The 21,088-nt window shown below is 55.4% G+C and overlaps 1 protein-coding gene across 3 annotated transcripts in view; it reads right to left on the bottom strand.

Moving 5' to 3' along the window:
• Positions 1–416: 416 nt before the first annotated feature.
• Positions 417–21,088, bottom strand: part of PTPRU (protein tyrosine phosphatase receptor type U) — an 86,579-nt gene continuing 65,907 nt past the window's right edge. For 2 of the 3 annotated variants that reach the window (XM_040229853.1, XM_040229851.1), the window contains 15 exons: positions 20,852–21,042; positions 20,078–20,153; positions 19,510–19,586; positions 13,908–13,944; positions 13,193–13,290; positions 12,995–13,111; positions 12,030–12,184; positions 10,475–10,610; positions 9,354–9,503; positions 8,284–8,457; positions 5,634–5,774; positions 3,427–3,552; positions 3,150–3,307; positions 1,823–1,958; positions 417–1,610 (listed from right to left, as the gene is read on the bottom strand). In XM_040229853.1, the coding sequence (XP_040085787.1) occupies positions 1,548–1,610; positions 1,823–1,958; positions 3,150–3,307; positions 3,427–3,552; positions 5,634–5,774; positions 8,284–8,457; positions 9,354–9,503; positions 10,475–10,610; positions 12,030–12,184; positions 12,995–13,111; positions 13,193–13,290; positions 13,908–13,944; positions 19,510–19,586; positions 20,078–20,153; positions 20,852–21,042 (1,835 nt within the window). In that variant the 3' untranslated portion in view covers positions 417–1,547. The remainder of the gene's footprint in view (positions 1,611–1,822; positions 1,959–3,149; positions 3,308–3,426; positions 3,553–5,633; positions 5,775–8,283; positions 8,458–9,353; positions 9,504–10,474; positions 10,611–12,029; positions 12,185–12,994; positions 13,112–13,192; positions 13,291–13,907; positions 13,945–19,509; positions 19,587–20,077; positions 20,154–20,851; positions 21,043–21,088) is intronic. The other variant, XM_040229852.1, reaches the window with a different exon arrangement.

Here is a 21,088-nt window from a genome sequence, read left to right as displayed (position 1 = left end):
TCTTTCATCCTAAATAGAACTGTCTCCATTTTACAAATGGGAAAGAAACCAAGGTCGGGAGAGGCAGCTGATTGGCCCAGGGTCTTACAGCCCTGGGGGACCGTCTGTCTGACACCGAAGCCTGAGTTTCTCAGGAGGGACCCAAAAGAGCTCAACCTGGATCCAAGCCCACAGGGGCTGAGAGGCAGCTCCGTGGCCATCAGAGGTCTCAGGATAAAGCCTCCTGTCTGAGTAAGTGTTTCAGAGGCTTGGGTGGAGCCAGCTCTGCAAGTGGAAAGCTCCTGAACGATGCTCGGGTCCATGCCTCTCCCCCCATTTTATGGATGGAAAATCCAAGACCAGACCGGGGCCCTCCCATGGCACTGGGAGGCTGGGGGCAGGCTCCTGTCAGGCTGGTCAGACACATACAAGGCTGCTCGGTGGCATTCAGAGAGCACGTTTATTTACAAAGCACTTTACAAACAACCAGTTTATGCCTCCCCACAGCCCCCTGCGAGGTAGGTCAGTAGTCATATCTACAGTTTACAGATGGAGAAATTGAGGCACGGAATGGGGGTGTGGCCTGCCCCATTTTAAAGAGACCTTCCCACCCACCCATCAAAAAATAAACAGAAAAGCATTGATCTTCCATCTCAAAATATACCTTCTTTCTCCAAACCCTAGGGGGTGGTGAGCACCCCTGATTTAACAGTGTCCCAGGAGGCACCCTGACCAGGAGCCACAGGGACTTCAACCCCAGGGGCTGTCGTTCAGCCTTGCCGATTGTCACTGACCCAGGCGGAGCAGAACCCAGCCAGTGAGGCCTGAAGTGACAGGCAGAGGGGGCTGAGGTGACTTCATTTTGCAGACATTGGGTCAAGCAGGAAAGGGACCCCACACAGGACAGGGTAGGGATGGGCAGATCTTGGTTTGGGGGAGGTCAGGGCACATTCAGGGAAGCAGGAATTCGAGGTGGGAGGGATCATGAGCAAAATATCCCCAGGGCTGCAGGGAGGTGAGGGGTGGAGAAAGGAGCTGAAATTGCTCCTGCGAGGACCAGTCTGAAGTGCCTACTGGAGAATCAGGGTAGAGTGTGTGGTCTCCCCAAGACCCGCAGGGGCTGGCCAGATGGGATATTAGATACCAAGCCCCAGTGCATGCTCTCCCCACATTGGGCCAAGCTGGGTGGAAACCCTGGCCTGCCATTTGCTCTGAAGGGCTTCACTCATCTCTGCCAAGGGCTGGAATGCAGTCCAGGGGCTTGGGTCTGGGTCCCCCTAAGCTGGCAGTTCCAAGCCGGTCACTCTGCCAGGCGGTGCCAAGCCTCTCAGCAGGCCTGCAGGACCCCGTGGAGGCAGGCTGGGCTGCAGTCTTGCTAAGCTCCTCCTTGGCCCGCAGCCTGCTCACGGCTGTGCTGAAAGGCCCTGCCCACAGTGGAAGGGGCACCAGGCTGGCCCAGCACGCACTCCGGTGCTTTCCCTGGGGGTGCACGTCTTCCTCGTCGGTCCGTTGGGGGTGGTGGGCCTGGCCCTGAGTGCGCAGTGGGTGCCCCAGGCCAGGGGCCCCTGCTATCTTGACTCCAGCCCCTCCAGGTACTCCAGGGCCACGTCGTAGCAGAAGTGGTACTGATCCTGGGAGAGGGAGAGGAGTCACCAGCCGGGTCCCTCCCTGCCCCACGGTCAGGGAGAAGGGGAGAAACGGGGGTGACGCTTTCGCACCACAGAACTAGACCCCAAGGCCCAACAGTGGGGCCCAGATATGGAAGAGGGTATCCGAGGGGAGCCTGGTAGGGAGTGGACTGGGAAGTTGGAAGCAGACGGGCAAGGGGTACAGGGCTTCTCACCAGGGTCTCCACCATATTGGGTTTGTAGTTCCTAAGCGTTTTGGCAGCAAAGAAAACGTCCACCAGGTTATGGCAGCGGATCATTTCCAGGACCGTGGCGCAGGCGCAGAAGGTGCCGCTGCGGCCACCCCCATTGCTAAAGGAGAGACATGAAAAGATTTGGGGCTGGGCTTGCAGGGTAGGGTGAACTCAAAGATGAAGGGCAGGGCCAGGGAATCCAAAAGAGAGGAGTCAGGGAACCCAGAAGGGAGGGGCTAGGACACCCAGAAGGGAGGGTCGGGGCCTGGGAACCTAGAAGGGAGGAGTCAGGGAACCCAGAGGTGAGAGGCTAGGAAACCCAGATGGAAGGGGTCAGGGAGCGCAAAGGTGGGCAGCAGGAAGGGCTGGTTAAGGGGGCGGAGTCAGAGGATAAAAGACTAGCATCCCAAGCAGAAGGTATCTAGAACAGAACCTCTAAGAGAAACAGAGATTCTGAGAACAAGGAGTCGAGACACACTCCAGGAGAAAGACACCCAGACAGTGACAGAGGAGCGCTGCAAGGCAGCAAACAAAAAACCAGACAGCAGAGTGGAAACCGAACACTGAGATCACCAGTCACCCCCAGCATCACAGACACAGCCTCAAACGCACAGAGACTCTCCCAAACGGGCAGCACTGCCAGGGAGACCCTCTGCTTCCCCCAGCCCTCTCCCTCCTCTGCTGTCTGTGACCCGGGGTGGAGTGGGGCAGGGGGGGCTGCTTCTCTTGGGAGATGAGGGACAAACCAGGCCCTCTGTCCCCTTCCTGAGGGGCATCTCCCACTAAAACCAAAAGCCCTCGAGAGGGCCAGGCCATGCCTGACTCAGCTCCCTGCCCCTGCATCCTGTGTGCCCAGCCTGGCACTGGGGTCAGTAAGTGCTGAAAGCATGACAATGTGGGAGGCAAAGGAATGAGTGCACCCAGATGTGCGTGAATAGATGAATCTGTGAATGAAGCATGTAAATGAATGCATGAGGAAGGACAGAAAGAAAGGACACGCATGCAGGCACAAACAAAGGCCAGGATTCCACTGGCTTAGAAAATGTACCACCACCGTATCATGGGGTCAACTATTTAGACAGGACTCTCTCCAATTAAACTGGCAAAGTCAAACATCACACAGAGGCTATAGTGGTCACGTGTTTAGGATGGAGCCCACACCCTGGAAAGTGACAGGGCTCCTCCAAGGAAGGCAGGGTCAGCTTCACCTGGCCATGCTGCCTGGAAGCTCAGGGACTGGGTGCCAGGCCGGAGGCCGTCTCGCACCCCGGCCTCTGCCCTCCCCAAGCCAGGGGCGGCCGCCACTCACAGGCAGTGCACGACAGTGCGCCCGTCGCCACTCTCCGCCTGCCACTCGTCCACCGCCGCGAGCAGGTGCAGGAAGGCCTTCTTGGAGTCAGGCGTGTCCCGGTAGGCGGACCAGCGCAGGAACTGGAAGTGTCGCACCAGCAGGTGCCCCTCCTGCATCTGGGGCGGGAGCAGGCAGCCAGGGCACCTGAGTACCAGGGTTCCACGGCCCCCTGGGGACCTCGAGAGGGTCGTTCAAGGCCACCCAGCCCCGATCCTGGGGCTCCCATCCCACTCACCCGAGAGATGTTCTGCACCCGGAAAACTCGGGCCACCAAGTCCTCGTCCGCTGTGCCCGACACAAACTCCACCTCCATGAGGCCATACTGCTGCCGGCCTGGCTCCGGCCAGTACTGCAGGCAGGGCTGGGAGTGTGGGACGGGGAGGCGAGCTGAGCTGAGCAGAGCTGGTGGGGCAGCTGCTGCTTACACCCACCCCTAGACCTCCATGCTTGCCCAGGAGCCCACCACTCACTCCAGACTCACGTCCAGGTCCCCCCTCCACCCCTCAACATCCCACCGCTCACCTATCAGATCACAGCATACACCCACCCGGTGCGTTTGTACTGATACACTCAAGTCAGCCGAGACAAACTGTTGTGGGTTCATTGACACCGCTGTGCTGCTAGACAGCTACACCTAACACCCTCACAAGCACATACACCTACCCCTGGCTGCCTTCTTCCAAGGACAGGCCTCAAATGACCCCCACTCGCCCCAGCACCCCTGCCCCGAGGCCTTCTCTCTCGCTGCCTCAGCCCTCCAGCATCAGCTCACAGACATGGGGTGTCCCTCTGCTGCAGCACAGCTTAGCACCCCCCTACTCCTGCCCCAGGATCCCTCCATGGAGTCAGGGTCCTAAAGGTAACCCCCTCCAGGTCACATTCTCAAGCCAGTGGAGGGACAGGGAAGGCACAGCCCCCTTACACACAAATATGTGGGTCTTCTGGGGAGTTGGTCTGAGGCCCCAGCCTTCTAGTGTAGCCTTCTAGCAAGGCTCTTCCTTCCTCCAAGCCCCAGTTTCTCCAGCTGTGAAATAGTCCCCAGGCCCCTCCCAGGCAATACCCTGTTCCATCTGCCTCCCTCTCTGACCATGAAGGGAAGACACCACCTCCCTCTTTCTCCTGGGGTCCTGGCAACTCCTTGCATTCAGGCCTTTGCACGTGCTGCTCCCTCCCCATGGACCACCTGTCCCTCATCTCTTCACCAACTCAACTCCACCCTTCATGTACCTCTCAGCTATTACCTCCTCCAGGAAGCCCTCCCTGATACAACATACCCCAGGCTCCTCTGTGTCCCTGTACCAGCTCCACGGTAGCCTTCTGCCTTTGCTTTCATGATCAGTTTCAGTACCTGCTTCCCCTAAACCATGAGATCTGGGAGGGGCCACGTGTTGGGCTGACAGAGAGTGGCCTGTGAGCAAAGGTGGTTGAATGAATGAACAAGCATGTGACTAGTGAATGACATCTCTGTGAGCCTCCCTCTGGGTCCCTCCCCTCCATCTTAATAAGGGCAGGGTTCATGCAACATGGGACTCCCCAGGACCCCTGCCCAGATCCTGGAGCCCATTACCCTGAAGTCCTGGGTTATTTATACCAACTGCCTGACTTGCAAGGAGCCCAGTTAACAATCTTCTCCAGGCAGCCATCTCCAGGCTATCATGCTCATCTTATAGCAATGGTCATACGGAGCTGGAAGGTGGGGTGTCTGGACTTCCCAATCCAGCTTTCAGAGCCCCAGAAAGAAATGAGGGGAGCTGCCTCAGGCCGAGACCACTGACCACCTTCTGGACCATCCTCAGAAGCAATGGTCACCTCATCATCTTCACCCCCATCATGTACTGAGTACCTGCAATGTGCCAGTCACAGTGCAGTGCTAAGCATCCCACACAATCTCACACGATCCTGGTAATAATCTCATGACAGAACGGGTGCTGAGATAGTCCCCATTTCACAGAAAAGGAGACTGAGGCTTGAAGAGGTGTATTGACTTACCCTAGATCAAACTGTCAGAAAGTAAGGAGGCTGGACTTCTACTCTGCCTCAAAGGCCCCCATGATTAGCTGAGTGACAGGAAGCAGAGGCTCTGGGAGGAGGCAGCCCCAGGGAAGGGGCACAGCTCTGCCACTTCCCAGCTGTGTGACCTGGGAGAAGTCCCTTCCCCTCTCTGGGTCTTAATTTTCTCACCTGAGGCCCATAAGTGCAGAGCAGAGTCCCTAAGATACATCAGATACCCCATAAAGAGCAGCTGCATTTCTCCAGGCTGAGCCTGGTTTTACAGACAAGGAAACCGAGGCTCTGGGAGTGGGTAGGACACATCTGAGGCAGCTCAGCAAGTAGGCAGGTGGCAGAGCTGGGCTCCAACCCCTGACTTTTGCCACGCGCCCTTGAACAGACTGAGGGCCTGGGCAGCAGGCAGCTGGCCAGCCTGGCCAGCGGAGCCCTCACCCAGGCAGAGTTGGACTGGTGCAGCTGGTTGAGCATGACGATGGAGGTGCACCCGTAGTCGTAGACCAGCCGCCAGAAGTCAGGAGTGGTGCTCTGCAGCGGGTGGAGGGTCACAATGAAGGCCGCGCTCCGGGTGTAGCTCTGCAGGGAAACCGGGACTCAGCGCCCAACACTGCCAAGCCTCTGCCCCACTGTCCTCCTGCCCTGCCCACCCCAGCTCCACCCCACAGGACCAGGCTGCTTCCAGGGACCCAATGTGGGGGCTGGCCGGCACCGTGGCCCCTAGTTGACAGGGTGAGCCCCCAGGCCTCTAAGGCCCAAGTCCATGGCCCCCCTGAGCTAAATAGCTGAAGGTTCCCAATAGGTGGCAATAGGAGCTTGGGCGTTGTGGGCAGAAGCTGGCCAAGCTTGCTCCCTGCTATTTGCACCTGCTATTCCGGTTACCTGGAACAAATTTCCCAGGTGTGCAGGGCTCTCTCTCTCTCACTTCTTTCCAGCCATTCCTTAACTTCAACTGCTTCAAAGAGGCCCTCTTTACCAATTCATCAAAAACAACCACATGCATACCCCAAAACCCACATTAAACACTTCCTCTATCTGGTTGCTTTTTTAAGAAATTAACAGTAACTGACAGTCCATTGTATACTTGCTTGTTGACTGTCTCAATCCATTTCCCCAAAGGCAAGGTTCAGGAGAGCAGATTTTTTTTCAGGGTGTGGCCTGTGACCAGAATTTTATCGGAGTTCAAGAAATATTTTTTTAATGAACAAATATCTAGGTGCCTTCCAACTCCATGGATGAAGGGTCTGAGACCCCAACCCAAGCCCCAGACCAGTGACCAGTACTGACCCCATTCTCCACTCCTGATGTTGCCCCACCGGGTGAGCCAGCCACAGCCCTCCTCCCATTTCAGTGCTCCAGTCCCAAGTCTCCTGTACCCTGCCCTGTCCCCCCTGTCCATGTCCCCTCCCTCTCCTGATGCTCTTCTCTTACCACCCCCTCTCCCCAGAACCCACCGAAGGCTCCCCCTGATTGGCAGCTCCCCAACGCTGGGCCCAGCCAGACTCTAAAACTCAGGCCTGGGCACCCAGTGGGGCTCCCTGAAGACTTAACCACCAAAAACAGCCCCCACCTGGCCCCCAGACAAGCTCACCGCAATGCAAGCAGCAGGGCCTGGCTCATAAGCCTCAGGCCCTGCATGGCTGGGATCAAGTGTGAGATATCACAGTCCCAAGGAAGTTTCTCCACCAGACTGGCCCATTCCCACCAGGCCAAGGAGCCCAATGTGACCCTCTCCAGCTCAGGGGCTCAGGACCTCAGAGAGCCTCCTCTCCATCACCCCCATGTACAGACGGGCACACTGGGGGCCAGAGAGCAAGCTGAGAGTGAGGCCACAGATTCCTACGTCCCCCTCCAAAGCTCACCAGCACCCTAGGCCACCTCCCCAGGACCCCAGCCCCTTCTCCGCTCACTCCCTTCAGTGGCTGCAACTGCTCACCCCTGCTTGCCTTCAGCTCACTCCAGGAAGCCCCTGGGGAAGGAAGTGTGGGAGCTTTCTCTTTGCAGAAACCCCACTGTTCCCTGCACCGTTGTGCCAAGGGGCTCTGGCTAAGAACTGGGCCAAGAAAGGCCCATCTGCCTCATCCCTGCGGTGGCGGAAGCTCCCTCCCCACAGCTCTCATCTCCACGTGGAAGGACATCCAGTGGTGACATCCACCTTCACAGGTGGATTTGGGACAAGACGGGACGTGCTCAGCTTCCAAAGGGAAGGCCCTCCCCCTCTCTTCCCAGGCCAGCTCTTCCTCAGAAGCTGTGCATTCAACTGTTGCCGCTCCCCACCAACATGTAAAGGCCTGCCCCTTGCAGGAAGGGGCTCCAGCTGGACCACTGGGTCTGAGAGGACAGTTCTGCCTGCCCGAGGCTAAAGGAGTAGCCGTCCAAGTAGCCACACAGCTGAAGTCACCTTCTCTAGTCTCACCAGTTTCCTTAGAATAGTAACATCTTACCTCCACCTGAGCCCCCTGCACCTGTCTGTCAAACTGGTTCCATTTAGGAAGGAATAGGGGGTCACTCACAAGACTTGTCCCCCTCAGGCAGTGGCACCCTGAAGTTATTCACTGGCCCCTAAATGCCCTGGTTCTGTTTGCAAAGCCCAATAAAGGGGTGGAGCCTCCTGAGCTGGGAGTAGAGGCTTCTAAACAGTCCTGAGTCCTCAGAACCACTGGGCGTGGGGAGCAAGTCGCTACTCCAGGCCAGGCTCCTGGGCAGGCTCTAGCTCCACCACCCCAGGACAAGCTCCCCTGGCTCCAGATACCAAATCTCACGTCCCAACCCCAGACCCTCCCAGCCTCCCCAGCCAAAGCCCTTGAATCACTCATCCTACCCCTTGTTCTGCTGGGCCTGACCCTGGAGACAGCCCTGCCTGAACTTCACCACCCAGATCCCTACTCAGACCAAGGGTAATATCTGATGGGGAGCACTGGTTCTTGAGTGCCCCGAATAGAAGATCCTTGGTGCAAGAGGAAGGCCACCCAATGGGCCGCCCCAGAAAGGCAGAGGGCTCCCCTAACCTGAGTCCTCCCTGGCTCCTGCACCTTCCCTCACTGCTGGGTGAGGGTGTCCCAGAGCCCAGCCCACCCCCGCGCCTCACGTCAGTCAGGGCCGCATTGATGTAGTTGTTGGGGTCCCCGTCCGTGGAGACGAGGAAGGGCAGGCAGCGGTCAGGAGGCAGGACATCCATGCTGCGGTTCTTGTCCCGGTTCCGGGGCAGCAGGGCGATGCTGCACTCCTCCACATCCAGCGGCGGTGTGACAGAGTTCAGGGTCTACAGAGAGAGAGAGGAAGGGAAGGTGATGTCCTGTGTTTGTGGCGTCTCCTCCCCCCATGAGACCCCATGAGGGAAACTGGGCTGGATTATTATGCCCATTTTATGGATGGAGAAACTGAGATCCAGAAAGAAGAGAGAGAGGGAGGGGACCCAGGCTCCCTGGATTCAGGCTGTGCAGGGCCCGGACGGAGCTCTGGAGACTGGAGTCTGCCTCCTCGCCACCTGTATACTGTAGACAAGCTACTCTATCTCTAAGCCTCATTTTCCCTCTGCTGTAAAATGGAATAATTATTTGCCTACCCCAAGGGACTGCTGGGAGAATAAAGTGAGATGACACCAAGCCTGGCACGTGCACCACCTTCAACACTCAGAGGGCACCGTGAGGATCATTCCCAGGAGCCAAGCCCTGAAACCCCACATCATCCACAAAGCGGACTCCGGAGCCCTGGCACAGATGGTCACCTTCCCAGCCCTGGCAAGGAACAGCTGGCACAGGGGTAAGCCGAGGACTCTGGGCCACCTCCCCTCCCCTCCTGCCTTCATGCTTTGGGCGTCCTGGCTTATGGGGTCCCCGTTTCTTCCTCTTGTTCTTCTTGTTGCTGTTTAGTCGCTCAGTCGTGTCTGACTCTTTGGGACCCCATGGACTGCAGCCCACCAGGCCCCTCTGTCCATGGGATTCTCCAGGCAAGAATACTCAGGTGGGTAGCCTTTCCCTTCTCCAGGGGATCTTCCCAACCCAGGGATCGGAGCCAGGTCTCCCACATTGCAAGCAGATTCTTTACCGTCTGAGCCACCAGGGAAGCCCCCTACAGCACTGAGGACCTCCCACTGCCACACACATGCTCACTCACTCACTCACAAGCCACACCTATACACATATACTCATGCCCCACCTGGAACTCCTCCCGCAGCTGGGAGGAGTTACTCTGAGGGTCAATGCGGATCATTTCCTTATATGTGGCCTTGAATTCGCTGACAGGGATGGTGGTCTCCCCACACAGGCAAGCCTCCAGGATTGCATCATGGATAAAGATGTACTGCTCCTGGAACAACAGGAGAGAATATGAGGAACCAGGAGGGGAGCAGAAGTGAGAGACTTCAGGGTCAGGAGGAGGCAAGTTCAAAGTTGCAGCTGGGGTGCTCTGAGGTGGAATCCAACCATGTGATACTACACGTGGGACCCACCATACTTGAAACAGCCTCCACAGATATTTGCTCATTGATCTCACGTTTCATCCCAGAATAACCCTACGAGAAGCTCTGAAGGTGAGGGGACAGCCCAGGGTCACACATCTAGAGAGGAGACAAACCCAATAAGCATTACGTCTTGACTGTAGAACTTATGACCTGGGCCCAGTGCTGTGTGACCTCACCCAAGAGAACATAGTGGAGCTGAGCTTGGGAAGACCCTGAGAGGCTGGCAGCTCTGTGATGACCTGGAGGTATGGGATGGTCTGTGATGGGGAGGGAGGCTTCAGAGGGAGGGAATATATGTTTGCTTACGGCTGATTCATGCGGTTGAACAGCAGAAACTAACACCACAACATTGCAAAGCAATCATTCTACAGTCTTAAAAGATATCCTATGATAAACCATTATAGAAAGCAATATTCAAAAGAAGAATGTATATATGTATAACCAGATCACTTTGCTGTACAATAGGAATCAACAACATTGTAAATCATCTACGCTGTTCTTCAGTCACCAGGTCACGTCTGACTCTTCGCGACCCCATGGACTGCAGCATGCCAAGCTTCCCTGAACCATCTCCCAAAGTTTCCCGAAGTTCATGTCCACTGCCTCGGTGATGCCATCCAACCATCTCATCCAAATCAACTGACTTCAACAAAAATAAATTAAAAAAAAAAAAAAGAGGCTGGCAGGCCAAGTCCAGGGATGGGAAGGGACAAGGGGACATCCTAGGACACCTTTCTGACACCCTCCACCAGCTTTGAGCTCCTACATGAGGGACTCTTGTCCTGGAGGGGCTGTGGGGGGAGGGCTGCACCCCCACCTCGGTCTGGATCATGTTGACGCGCCGGGAGCAGAGGGTTTTCACGCAGTTGTAGATGTCCACGACGCCCTCACACTCCGCCATGTCCAGCATCACATCCAGAACGATGTAACACCCTGTGCGGCCAGTGCCTGCGCTGTGGAGAGAGCACCCGCGGCCAGGTCAGAGGCTTGGGGAGGGAGCCCAAGACCGCGAAGAAGAAGAGAGGAGACCTGGGGCCCTGGGTCATATCTCCACCACACAGGCGATGGGGGACATGGCGGAGCCTGGGAGGAGGCTGCCAGAAGAGTTCCAGGGAAAGTGGCAGAGGACAGAGGGGGAGCTGGGCCTTGGGGATGGAGAGGAAAGGAAGGGTGGGGAGAATGCAGACCTGAAACCAGCTCAGCTTGGCAGCCGTGATGGGGGAAGAGGAACAAAAGTGATGCTCAGCGTAACCCAAGAATGTTCTGGTCTCCTGGATGTCTGGAAATCTCCTACACATCCTTCAAAGCCCTACACACTTAATCCCATAGTCAGTGGAGCCTCCAGGAAATGTCAGGCTTTTGAGTTCCCAGAGCAATCTGGGTGGACTCTTACCAAAACCCCCTTCTCTGCTCCGTGTTCACTGTTTATAGGGCTATCTCCCTACCTCACTGTGAGCTCCTTGAGAGCTAGATGGGGTCGAACCCATCTCTGGAATCCTTACATTTAGCACCAGGTAGAGCAGAGTTGAGAGGAGTGGGGAGGACAGAAATGACACCAAGATCTCAAGCTTGAAAATGGTGAGAGCGACGGGTTGGCCAGGACACACAGCCAATGGGTATCCCATGTGCCACTGATAGGGACTGGAATTAGTGAAACCACTTTGGAAAACTGCCCACAGTATCCAGTAAGGCTGAACATTCACAGAGCAATTCCACTCCTACATACTTACCTCCCAGAAATGCGAGTGTGTGTGTCAGCCAAAAGACATGTAAGAGAATGTCCTTAGCAGCACTGTTCATAACAGCTCAAAGCTGGAAACCACCCAAATGCCTCCCCACAGCAGAATGGATAAGCACACGGCGGTTTGTTCATGCAGTGGAATCAGGTACAATATGGATGAACCTTACAAGCATAAGGCTGAGAGAAAGTCAGACTCCAAAGAGCACCTGATGTGTGATTCCACTGATACAAAGTTCAAAAGCATGCACAATGAATCTCAGACTTAGAAGTCAGGAGAGCGATCACTCTAGAAGGGAAGAGGTGGGGTACAGGCCACAAGAGAGCTCCAGGGACTTCTGGGTTCTGTTAATGTTCTGTTTCTTGATCTGAGTAGTGCTGAGTCCTTCACAGTGAAATTGGGGAAATTCCTAAAGCTTACTTTTTATTACAATAGCCCATAATAATAAGCTACACTTGGTGTGCACACGATGGTGCCAATCCCAGAGCCAAAGCTCAAAGGGCAAAGGGCATCAGGAGGTCATTCTCCCCGTCCTCTGCCTCTGAGCAGGATGGACTCGGGCCCAGTCTCCCTTAGGAACCTCAAACAACCCCATTCCCCACCCCCTTCTCCCTGGGCTCCCCAGCACCCCACCTGCAGTGGATGACCACGGGCCCAGCGTCAGGGGGCGTGGAGGCCTTCACACGCCGGATGAAGGCCAGCAGCCCCGTGGCGTGGTAGGGGACGCCGTGCTCCGGCCAGGCCGTGAAGTGGAACTGCCGGACCTCGTGGCGGGCAGAGTAGCCTCTCTGGGGAGACAACAGAAGTGACAGTCAGAGCCCCTGCCAGCGTCTACCAGACACCTGCAGTGTGCCAGGCACGGGAGTGAGCATCTCACCGCAGGAACTCAGTTCACCCCAATGAGACTCACGAGGTGGGTATTAATGACTCATTGTACAAGCAAGAAACCTAAGCCTCAAAGATGAGAAACCGCCTGCCCGAAGCCAAGACACACATTAGGCAGGGATTGGGCCGAGATCTGCCTGGTGCCACATCTGCTCTGTAAGTCACCCATTTCCACCACCTGCTACACAGCTGCCCTAAGAGACCATTTTGATGCTCCCAGTCTTAGTTCAAAGGGAGAAAACTATCTTTCCTGAGGATTTTATAGACAGTCAAATAGGACTGTGCCATCCCTCACCTGGGGCTTTTCATGAGTGATGTAACCACTCTTGAGCCTCACTTTCCCTATCTGTAAAATGGGTCTAATAGCAAAGGCCTAACCCACAGACTGAAGCAGGGCTGAAACAATATGTGTAATGGGCTGAGCACAGCGCCTGGCACAGAGCAGGATCGGCACCTGGCAGTTATCCTCATGGTCCTCATCGTTCTCTACATTCACACCATGGTCATCATCTTGACTTTCTCTTGCAGTCACCAGTCAAGACGGCCACCTTTCCATCTTTTCACAGTGCCCCCTGTGAGGCGCTGTGGCTGCCCTGCTCAGGATGCAGAATGCCACCCCCACCCTCCACTCCTGGGCTGGGGGGGTTGGGGGTGTGCCCTGCCCCACCTTCTCAGGCACCCTGGGAGGGGTCTGGTGACCACAGGAGACTCACCCGCTCCAGGGCAAAGCTGCGCACAACATACTCGGCTAGAGTCTCCGTCTTCACCAGCGTGATCTTGATGTCCCCGTACATGTCGGAGTCCTCCGGCCAGTACCGCGAGCATTTCACCTGGAGGCCCCAAGGGGCAGGCTCAGTGGGCTCTTCACTGCCCCCGGCCTGCCACGCCCCCTCCCCCAGGGCCCCACTTACCCTGCCCACCTCCACCAGTTTGGTGATCATGACGATGCTGGAACAGTGTTCCTGCCATACCATGCGCCAGAAGTCGTAGACCATTTCAGGCTTTGGCCCTGGGGCGCAGAGAGGGCTTGTCTCTAAGGCCAGGTCTCCACCCAGGCCCAGCACACCGCTGCCCCACACCACCGATGCAGGCCAGGAGGGTCCTGAGCCCCAGTGGGGGCTTCATGCTTACCCCCACACACCCCCATCAACTGCTGACTCATGCCTGTTGGGCCCTTGGGGTGGTCATTATCAGGGAGAGCCTGCCTGGAGACCCCAGTCATCCTAAGTGGAACCCAGGAGGAAGAGCTGGAGGGCCATGGCACAAGCCTCCAGGAGGGATGGACAGATGGACAGTGGAGAGGATAAGATACAGCCCAAGGGACCCAGGCAGCCCCCAGACCAAGGGGCACAGTCCACACCCATGAGGACCGAGGCTGGCTGACCCTTTTGCATGCAGACAGACAGGTGGACCAGGAGCTACACTCAGACAGCAGACATCGGGAGATACAAACACAAAGAGGGAACAGATATGGATGTCCAGATTCCAGAAGATCCAGACAGACAGACAGATGGAAGGTAGACAGGGAGGCAGGCAGATCAGCAGGGAAGGCAGGAAGGCAGGCAGAGGGCACTCAGCACACTGGGGCGGGGGCTGGGGGGAAACATGGGAAGAGGTGCCAGGTACCTTGAGTGGCTATGAAGTGATTTGACCTGTGGTAACCCTGGAACAGGAGAAGAGGGGGTGTTAAGACCTCGAGGATTGGCCCCTCACTTGCTCAGGCCCCTCTGCCCTTCTCTCCCAGAAGCTGCACACACAGCCCCCACTCAAGGAAGTGCCCCACCCTCTTGACCTGTCCTTTGCCCATCCCCCAAGTAAGGAAGGAAGTAGAGCCTGGATACCAGGGTCATGGGTTTAAACCCATCTTTGCTACGTGACCCAAGGGAAGACACGACTCCTTCATGGGCCTAGAGGGTCTCCCCTTTCATAATTGGGGATAATTGTCCATAATCTGCTTATAACCCAGCTGCTCTTTAGAGACAAATACATTGCAGGGTGACCCTACCCTGTTCTCAAAGCCCCAGAGACCCTAAGCAACCCCACGCCGCAGGCTGGGTCTTGTCAGTTATCTCAGTCCTGCTCAGGGCAACCAGAATGGGCAATGTCCCTCCCCACGACCTGGTCACCCAGGGCTTGGGGTGGCCCAATGAAGGCTTCAGGTTAGGAGCAAGTGAGCGCAGGAGTTGCTCATGGCCCTTAGACAAAATTTTTTTTTTAATCTTCAAAATCAATAATAATGATAAGAGCGATAATAAATAACTTACATAGTTATTTATTAAAATAATAATAAATGTTTGAGGCCCTGTTATGGACACATACTGTGCTAAGCACTTTACCTGTATTGTCTCCTGCAAAAGAGGCCAGGAGCCACTTTCATCTTCCATCCCCAGAGCCCCCAGGCTGAGAAGTGGAACCAGCCAGACTCCACTCCCACCCTGAGGCGGGACCCACCCATGAGATCTTGCCCACATGAGACACCCAGGGAATCAATGCAGGTGACACAGAATAAGTAAGAAGCACTGCAAGCATGGGATAAGTAAGAGATCAGCCACTGGCCTCCAGTTCACACCCTCAACACAGCTCCCAGCAAATCCTTTGACCTGGTGGGCTTCCCAGGCCCAAGGGGCCCTGCAGTCAGACTGCCAGAGCACAAATCCCAATTCTACACAACTCCTGCTAAGTGCTGGGCGAATCCCTTTATTTCTCTATGTCTGTATTTTCACATCTATACAACGGGAATAAGTATAGTATTTATCTCCTTGGGCTGCTGGGAAGGGTAAAGTTACATACATTAAGGACTTGGCACATGGCAAACACAAAGCCCGTACTTAATCAATAGTCGCCATTATTACTGCTACCACTTTAAATGTCAACAAGTATCACTGAAGGTCTCAATGGTGTGAACATCAAGAATTACTGGGCAGACAGCAGTGTACGACAGGAGTTAACAATACGAGTCTTGGGTTAGGCTGAGCTGGGTCTCTGCTGCCAGGTAGTAACTGTGTGATTCTAGGCACTAAGCAGGCACTTCTCAGGCTTTAATGTGCATGCAAATCTCCTGGAGATCTTGTTAAAAGGCAGATTCAGATTCAGATGGTCTGGGCAGGGCCTGGGATTGTGCATTTCCAACCAGATCCCAGGTGATGCCAAGGCGGGGCCTCAAAACACACTTGGAGTAGCCAGGCTCTCTGACTCTCTAAGCCTCTGTCCTCCTCCAGAATATGAAGATAATACCAAGACAGGCACGTGCTGTATACCTACACGTTCCCATGAAAATGACCAAAACATAGTCAAAGTTACCAAGACTGAAGAGCCTCCCAGAGTCACTTAGCCCTCACTACCGGAACCTCTCCAGCTCTAGCCTAACTCCTTCCCACTGTCTCCCCAGCCACGCCTCTGCTTCATGTCTTTAGGGGAGCTACTGGGCAACAGGTCAGAGGGGGCGCTTGGCAGAGGTGCTGCCAGTGTTGCCCTCCACCCCTAGCCTCAGTCAAGCTGGGAACAGGCTACTCCACCTAAAGCCAGTTTGCTTGAGACTCTCACACGAGAGCCAGAGTCTCCAGTGCCCAGCATATTGCCAGCACCCAACTGCTAATCAACACATACAGCAAACAGCTCAATAATTTTTCAGACAGATGGCTTTCAATATCTGTATATTCACTTTTTAGTTGCACATGTGCATTACTGCACAATACATCACACAGAGGACAGTGAAATGGAAAGTTTTAAATGATCAGATGTTAAAGGAAGATAAGGAGACCACCTTGAGCACACCCGCTTTAGAGACCAGGATTAGAGAGCAGGGGTGCTCCTACTCTGGGGCATCAGCATGTCCTAGGAGCCTGTTCCCGGGCAGACACTCGCCCCTCCCTGGTGCCTTTGAGAGGGCAGATCTAGGAGACTGACTACCTGCACAGTGGGCAAGGCCCCTGGGGCATCCCAATGCCCCCAAAGAGAGAGATCCAAAGTCTCATGTAAGGGTGGGTGGGGTCTCACGTAAGGGTACAGGGCTCAGGTTGAATTTGAGGCCCCGGCTCTGCTAATCCAAAGCCTTGGGGCCGTGAGTAAGCCACTCAGTCTTTTTAAGCCTCAGTTTTGTCATCTGCCAAATGCAGGTCTCAACCTCATAGAGTGTGGCAAAGATGACATGAGGTGCCACAAGTGCCTGGCACAGAGCACATACTCAGCCAATAATGTTTTTGGTAGCAGGCCTTTGAAAATGAAATAAGCCATGTCCCCTCAGGATATTTCCTAAGAGTCTGGCAACAACTAAATGAATGCGTTGTATGGAGATTGAGATGTAAAAACGTAGAACGATCTAGGGACTTGCTCAGCCGGCCAGCGGTTAAGACTCCACACTCCCAATGCAGGGAGCATGGATTCAATCCCGGATTGGGAAACTGATTGGGAAACTAAGATTCCCATAGGCCGTGCCATGTGGCCAAAAAATTTAAAATAAAACAAGTTTTTAAGTAAAAATGTATATATATAATGATCTATATTCATCACCTCCTAATGGGGTTGCTAAGGCTGAGTACATCCATTGCCTTCTGTGGGTCTTACATTTCATTTAAGTTTAGCAACTTTACAAATCAACTGGGTAAAGAAACTCAAAACAAGGCAGAGGGTATCTAGGAGCACATGAGGAACAACTTCCATCTTTAGCAGATGTGACAGCAGGGACCTTACACTTTACATATTAGTGCAAGGCCCCAAGCATATACCTGTCGTCTGAAAGTCTAATAATGAGCTGTATTTTTCCAATCATAAAAAAGCCAGGCATATATTTGTAAAAGAAAAAAAGAAGATAAAATAGACAAGGTATCCCCCCAAAAATCCCACCAACTATTACAAAAGTTAGATTTGAAAAATCAAATAAGAGGACTCTGCTAGATGGATTTTTTTTTTAATTCTTATAAGGCCCACACATAGCAAAATTATAAAATACCCAACTGCTCCCCCAAAATAAAACATTCAAATTAGGGCTAAATTTGAGGGCAAAGCGGTGAGGGTTGAGTTTCAAGCAAACTGACCACAAAGGGACTGGAACACAAGGGAAACTACTACGAAAGGGGAGCGCCTGGGGCCATCCCCGGGACCCCCAAGCAGCGGGAGGACAGGGCACCCAGGGCAGCTCCTCCCACCCGACCCCTCCCAGGCCCACAGAAGGTGTGGCTAATGAGGACTCATCGGGCACAGGGAGCTGGGGAGAAGGAAGACAGAGGTGTTGGCCGGGGAGATGGCCGGGGCCTGGGGAGGCACCCAGACACTGCAGGCCCCCGCTTAGGGTAGAGGAGATGGAGGGCATTGTTTACAACAGGGGTCGTGTCAAACTTCCAGCCCCGGCGGCCCCTGGCCAGGCTGCTGACGTGGACGGTTGGTGCTGGGCACACAGTGGAGGAGCAGGAAGACAGAGACGAGAGAGAGAGAGAGAGAGAGACAGCCAGAGACCGCGAGAGAGCCTGCGATACGGCCGGTCAGACAGACAGGAGGAGGAGGAAACGGGAGAGAGATACTTACTTCACGGTTTATCCGAATCTTAATGATTCCAGTGAGGGAACAGGACAAAGCAAAAGAGACAGATATTAGGCCAGAGGCAGATGGAGGTGGACGGCAGAGCACAGGAGTGGCTGGAATGGGTGATGCCCAGCAGGCGTGGCAGAGCAGAGACGGGTGGCCGGGCCTGGGCAAGAGAAGGGCAGGGGCAGGGCCCTGGCGGGGCCCCAGGAGAAGCCGACTAGGGCCTTGAGGACCCCGAGGCAAGGCCCCTGTCCCTGTCCCCGTAGCTGCCTAAGTCTGAGAGGCAAGGCCAGGTCGGACCATACTGCAGCCTGGGGAGAGGGTGGGAGAGGGGGTGGGTGGGGGAGAAAGCAAGGGATTCTGGCAAATATGGGCGAGCGCATCTGGCCACCAGGAGGAAGTGAAGAAGGAGAAGAGAGGTCACCTCCACCGTCCCTGATCGCCCCCTGCTCCCGGATACACCTCTGACCTGGCACACTGGTCCTGCCTGAGATTACCCTTCCCTTCCCTCTCCAGCCACCCAAAGCCAGCGCAAGCCCTCTGACTCCATGCAGCCCAACACGGCTAAAGCTGGCCCCACCACTACCTTTGCGGTACAATGCTGAGAAAGTCATTCACTCCTCTTTCCTGGCCTGTGATTGCCCATCTAACCTGAATTCATTCCACTTGTATGTTTACGAGCCTCCCCGACTAGAATCTACGGATTCAAGGGAAGCAGGGACTATGTCTCCTTTTTCACAGGTGTGTTCCCGGTGGCCAGCACGATGCCTGGTACACAGTAGCTGCTCAAAATATACTTAACATCCAATGAACGAGTAAGTGACTCTCTGCACACTTGACTTGCTGCCGGTCGGGGAGTCTGATCAGCGTCCCTGGGCCTGTCCTGTCCCACTCTCATCCACACTTGGGAAGCAGTTCATCGCCTCTTCTTCACAACCAAGCCCAGGCCCCCCTGGCTGCCTGCCCTGTCTCCAGCCCCTCCCCCTGACCAGTAGCTGCTACGGCTAGCAGGACAGCCTTGTCATCAGCAGCAAAGGCTCTGGAGACCCTGACCAGCTGAGATGCGGCTCCCCTCTTGACCACTTGCTAGCTGGGTCACCTAGAGGAAAAGTAGCTTCACTTCTCTGAGCCCCAGTTTTCCTCACCTGTAAAGTGAGGCCACGATGCTGACCACAACATAGGGTGGTTGTCGGGATTATAGACAATTAAATATTTGGCAGAAAGTGCTTAGCACAGTGCTTGGCACACAGTATATGGTCAATTAACCTGAGTTTGCCACAGTCCAACACTTCCAATGCTCCCTGATGGCCCTAGGAAAAAAGCCCAGCTCCTCAGCCTGCCATTCGAGGCCTTCACAGTCCAGCCCCTGCCTGACTCAGCCTGACTGTGTGCCATGAGAACCCCACCTCCAGCCTTGGGGCCCGTCACCAAGAGGGGACCTGTCCTCACGTCTAAGCCTGACTGTCTGCCCTCTTGCCTCCATTCTGCTTCACTCACACCCCCACCCCAGGGAAGCCCTCCTGAGAGCCTCTGCCCACCCTGTCCTCCCCTCTGCTGAGCTCCCTGGCACTGACTGCAGGAGGTGGGGGCGCTCAGAAATCCAGCCACGTGAACCCCAACTTCTTCTTTGCCGGGTCCCGCCCCGCCAGGACAGTGAGCCTGGAGTGGCCAGGGCCAGTCGGCGGACGCAACAGGGCAAGGCACTCACGTCTATGTAGTTGGCGTTGATGTAGTCGGCGTCGGGGTCTCCCAGCATCGGGTGCAGCTTCACTCGGTGCCGATCGTCTGGAAACACAGAGCACGTGGCCATGGGGCGGGCAGGGGCTGAGCTGGGGAGTCCAGCTCCGGGCAGTAGGGGGGAGGCTTCCTGGAGGCCAGAGCCGGGGCACAGGCAGGGCAGTTAGGGAACCTAGAGACTCAGGGCCGACCAGCGGGCCCTCCGTATCACTGGAGGTAGGACAGGCCAGTGGTTAGTCGGGGCTACAGTGTCAAGGAGGCCTGAGGCCCGGTGCTGCTCTGGCAAGTATCAGCTTTGTGACCCCGGGAGGGGGGCTTAACCTCTCAAGCCTCAGTTTCTTCATCTGTAAAGTGGGAGTTCTACTACATCCCACATCACAGGACTGCTGAGAACACTAAGTCAGATGAGGAGCATGGTGCTCAGCGCACAGCCCAGCCTGCGACAGGCCCTCCATAAACGGCTCACTCTGCTCTTCTCCCTCTTCCTGCTTCCTCCCACCCACTGCCCCCCCGATCGCAGGCCCTCCTGCAGGACTCACAGGCAGGCATCGGTTCCTGTCGGCCACCCTTGACCTTGTCTTTCTTCTTTGTAGCATCCCAGCCTTCAAAGAAGCTCTGCCAGAAGGGAAAGGCGTAGTTAGTTGGGGGAGGGAAGCCCCTCCCCTCCCAAGAGCCCGACCCTGTCAGCAGAAGGAGGTAGGACCACGGTAAGGGCCAGGTTCAGGGTTAAACTTGGGGCCTGAGATGAAGTCACTGTATATTCCTTTATATGTGAGGGACTAAGTTTAATACCAAGCAGTGTGGGGAGAGGAGTGAGAAAAAGAGGGGGAAAGAGGTAATTATAGTTCAGAGACATTTCAGAATGAAGGTTAGGTTTAGGTCAAATCCAGGTCTGAGCTGGGACAAAGGTAAAATTTTGAGGGTCAAATTAAGCCCAGACGGAGGTAGGATGGGATTCAAGTCAGAACTCAAACGGAGCTTAGGATGAAAGTTAGGGTCAAAGTTACACTGGGGTTTAGGCTGGAGGGTCAGGTTGGTGGTCAGGTCCACATCAGGGATAGAAAAAGCATCCTGGCAGGGTCCAGACGGAGACCGACATAAGATTCAGACACTTTTTAAGTCAGGGTTAGGATGAGGGAGAAACCAGGTCAGGCTGAGACTAGGGCCAAGGTCAAGGCCAAGAAATTAGCTTGAGATGGGGACTGTCAGGGCAAGGATCCATCCAGGAACCAGCTGAGGGCTGCCAGGGTCCACAGTGAGGAGGAGCCAGGGAAGGCCCTTGGGAGGGGTCCCAGCTGGACGGGGCCAGGCACCTCATATTCCTGCTTGAAGCCGTAGCCCTCGGCCGTCTTCATCTGGTTGATGTGCTGCAGGAGGTCGGCCACACGCACAGCGGGGTGCAGCTGCCCCGTGTGATACGGGGAGCCCTTCCGGCCACACGGCCGCCGCGGTGAGCCCCCCAGGAGGCTGCTGGCCTCAGTGACCCCACCGCCTCGCTGGTCTCCTGCAGCCAGAGAAAGGGAAAGGGGACTCCTGACGTGCACAGGCCC

Source organism: Oryx dammah, unplaced genomic scaffold (genome assembly GCF_014754425.2).
Source record: "Oryx dammah isolate SB20612 unplaced genomic scaffold, SCBI_Odam_1.1 HiC_scaffold_27, whole genome shotgun sequence".
Taxonomy (NCBI): Eukaryota; Metazoa; Chordata; class Mammalia; order Artiodactyla; family Bovidae; genus Oryx; species Oryx dammah.
This window is presented reverse-complemented; position numbering and strand designations above follow the sequence as displayed.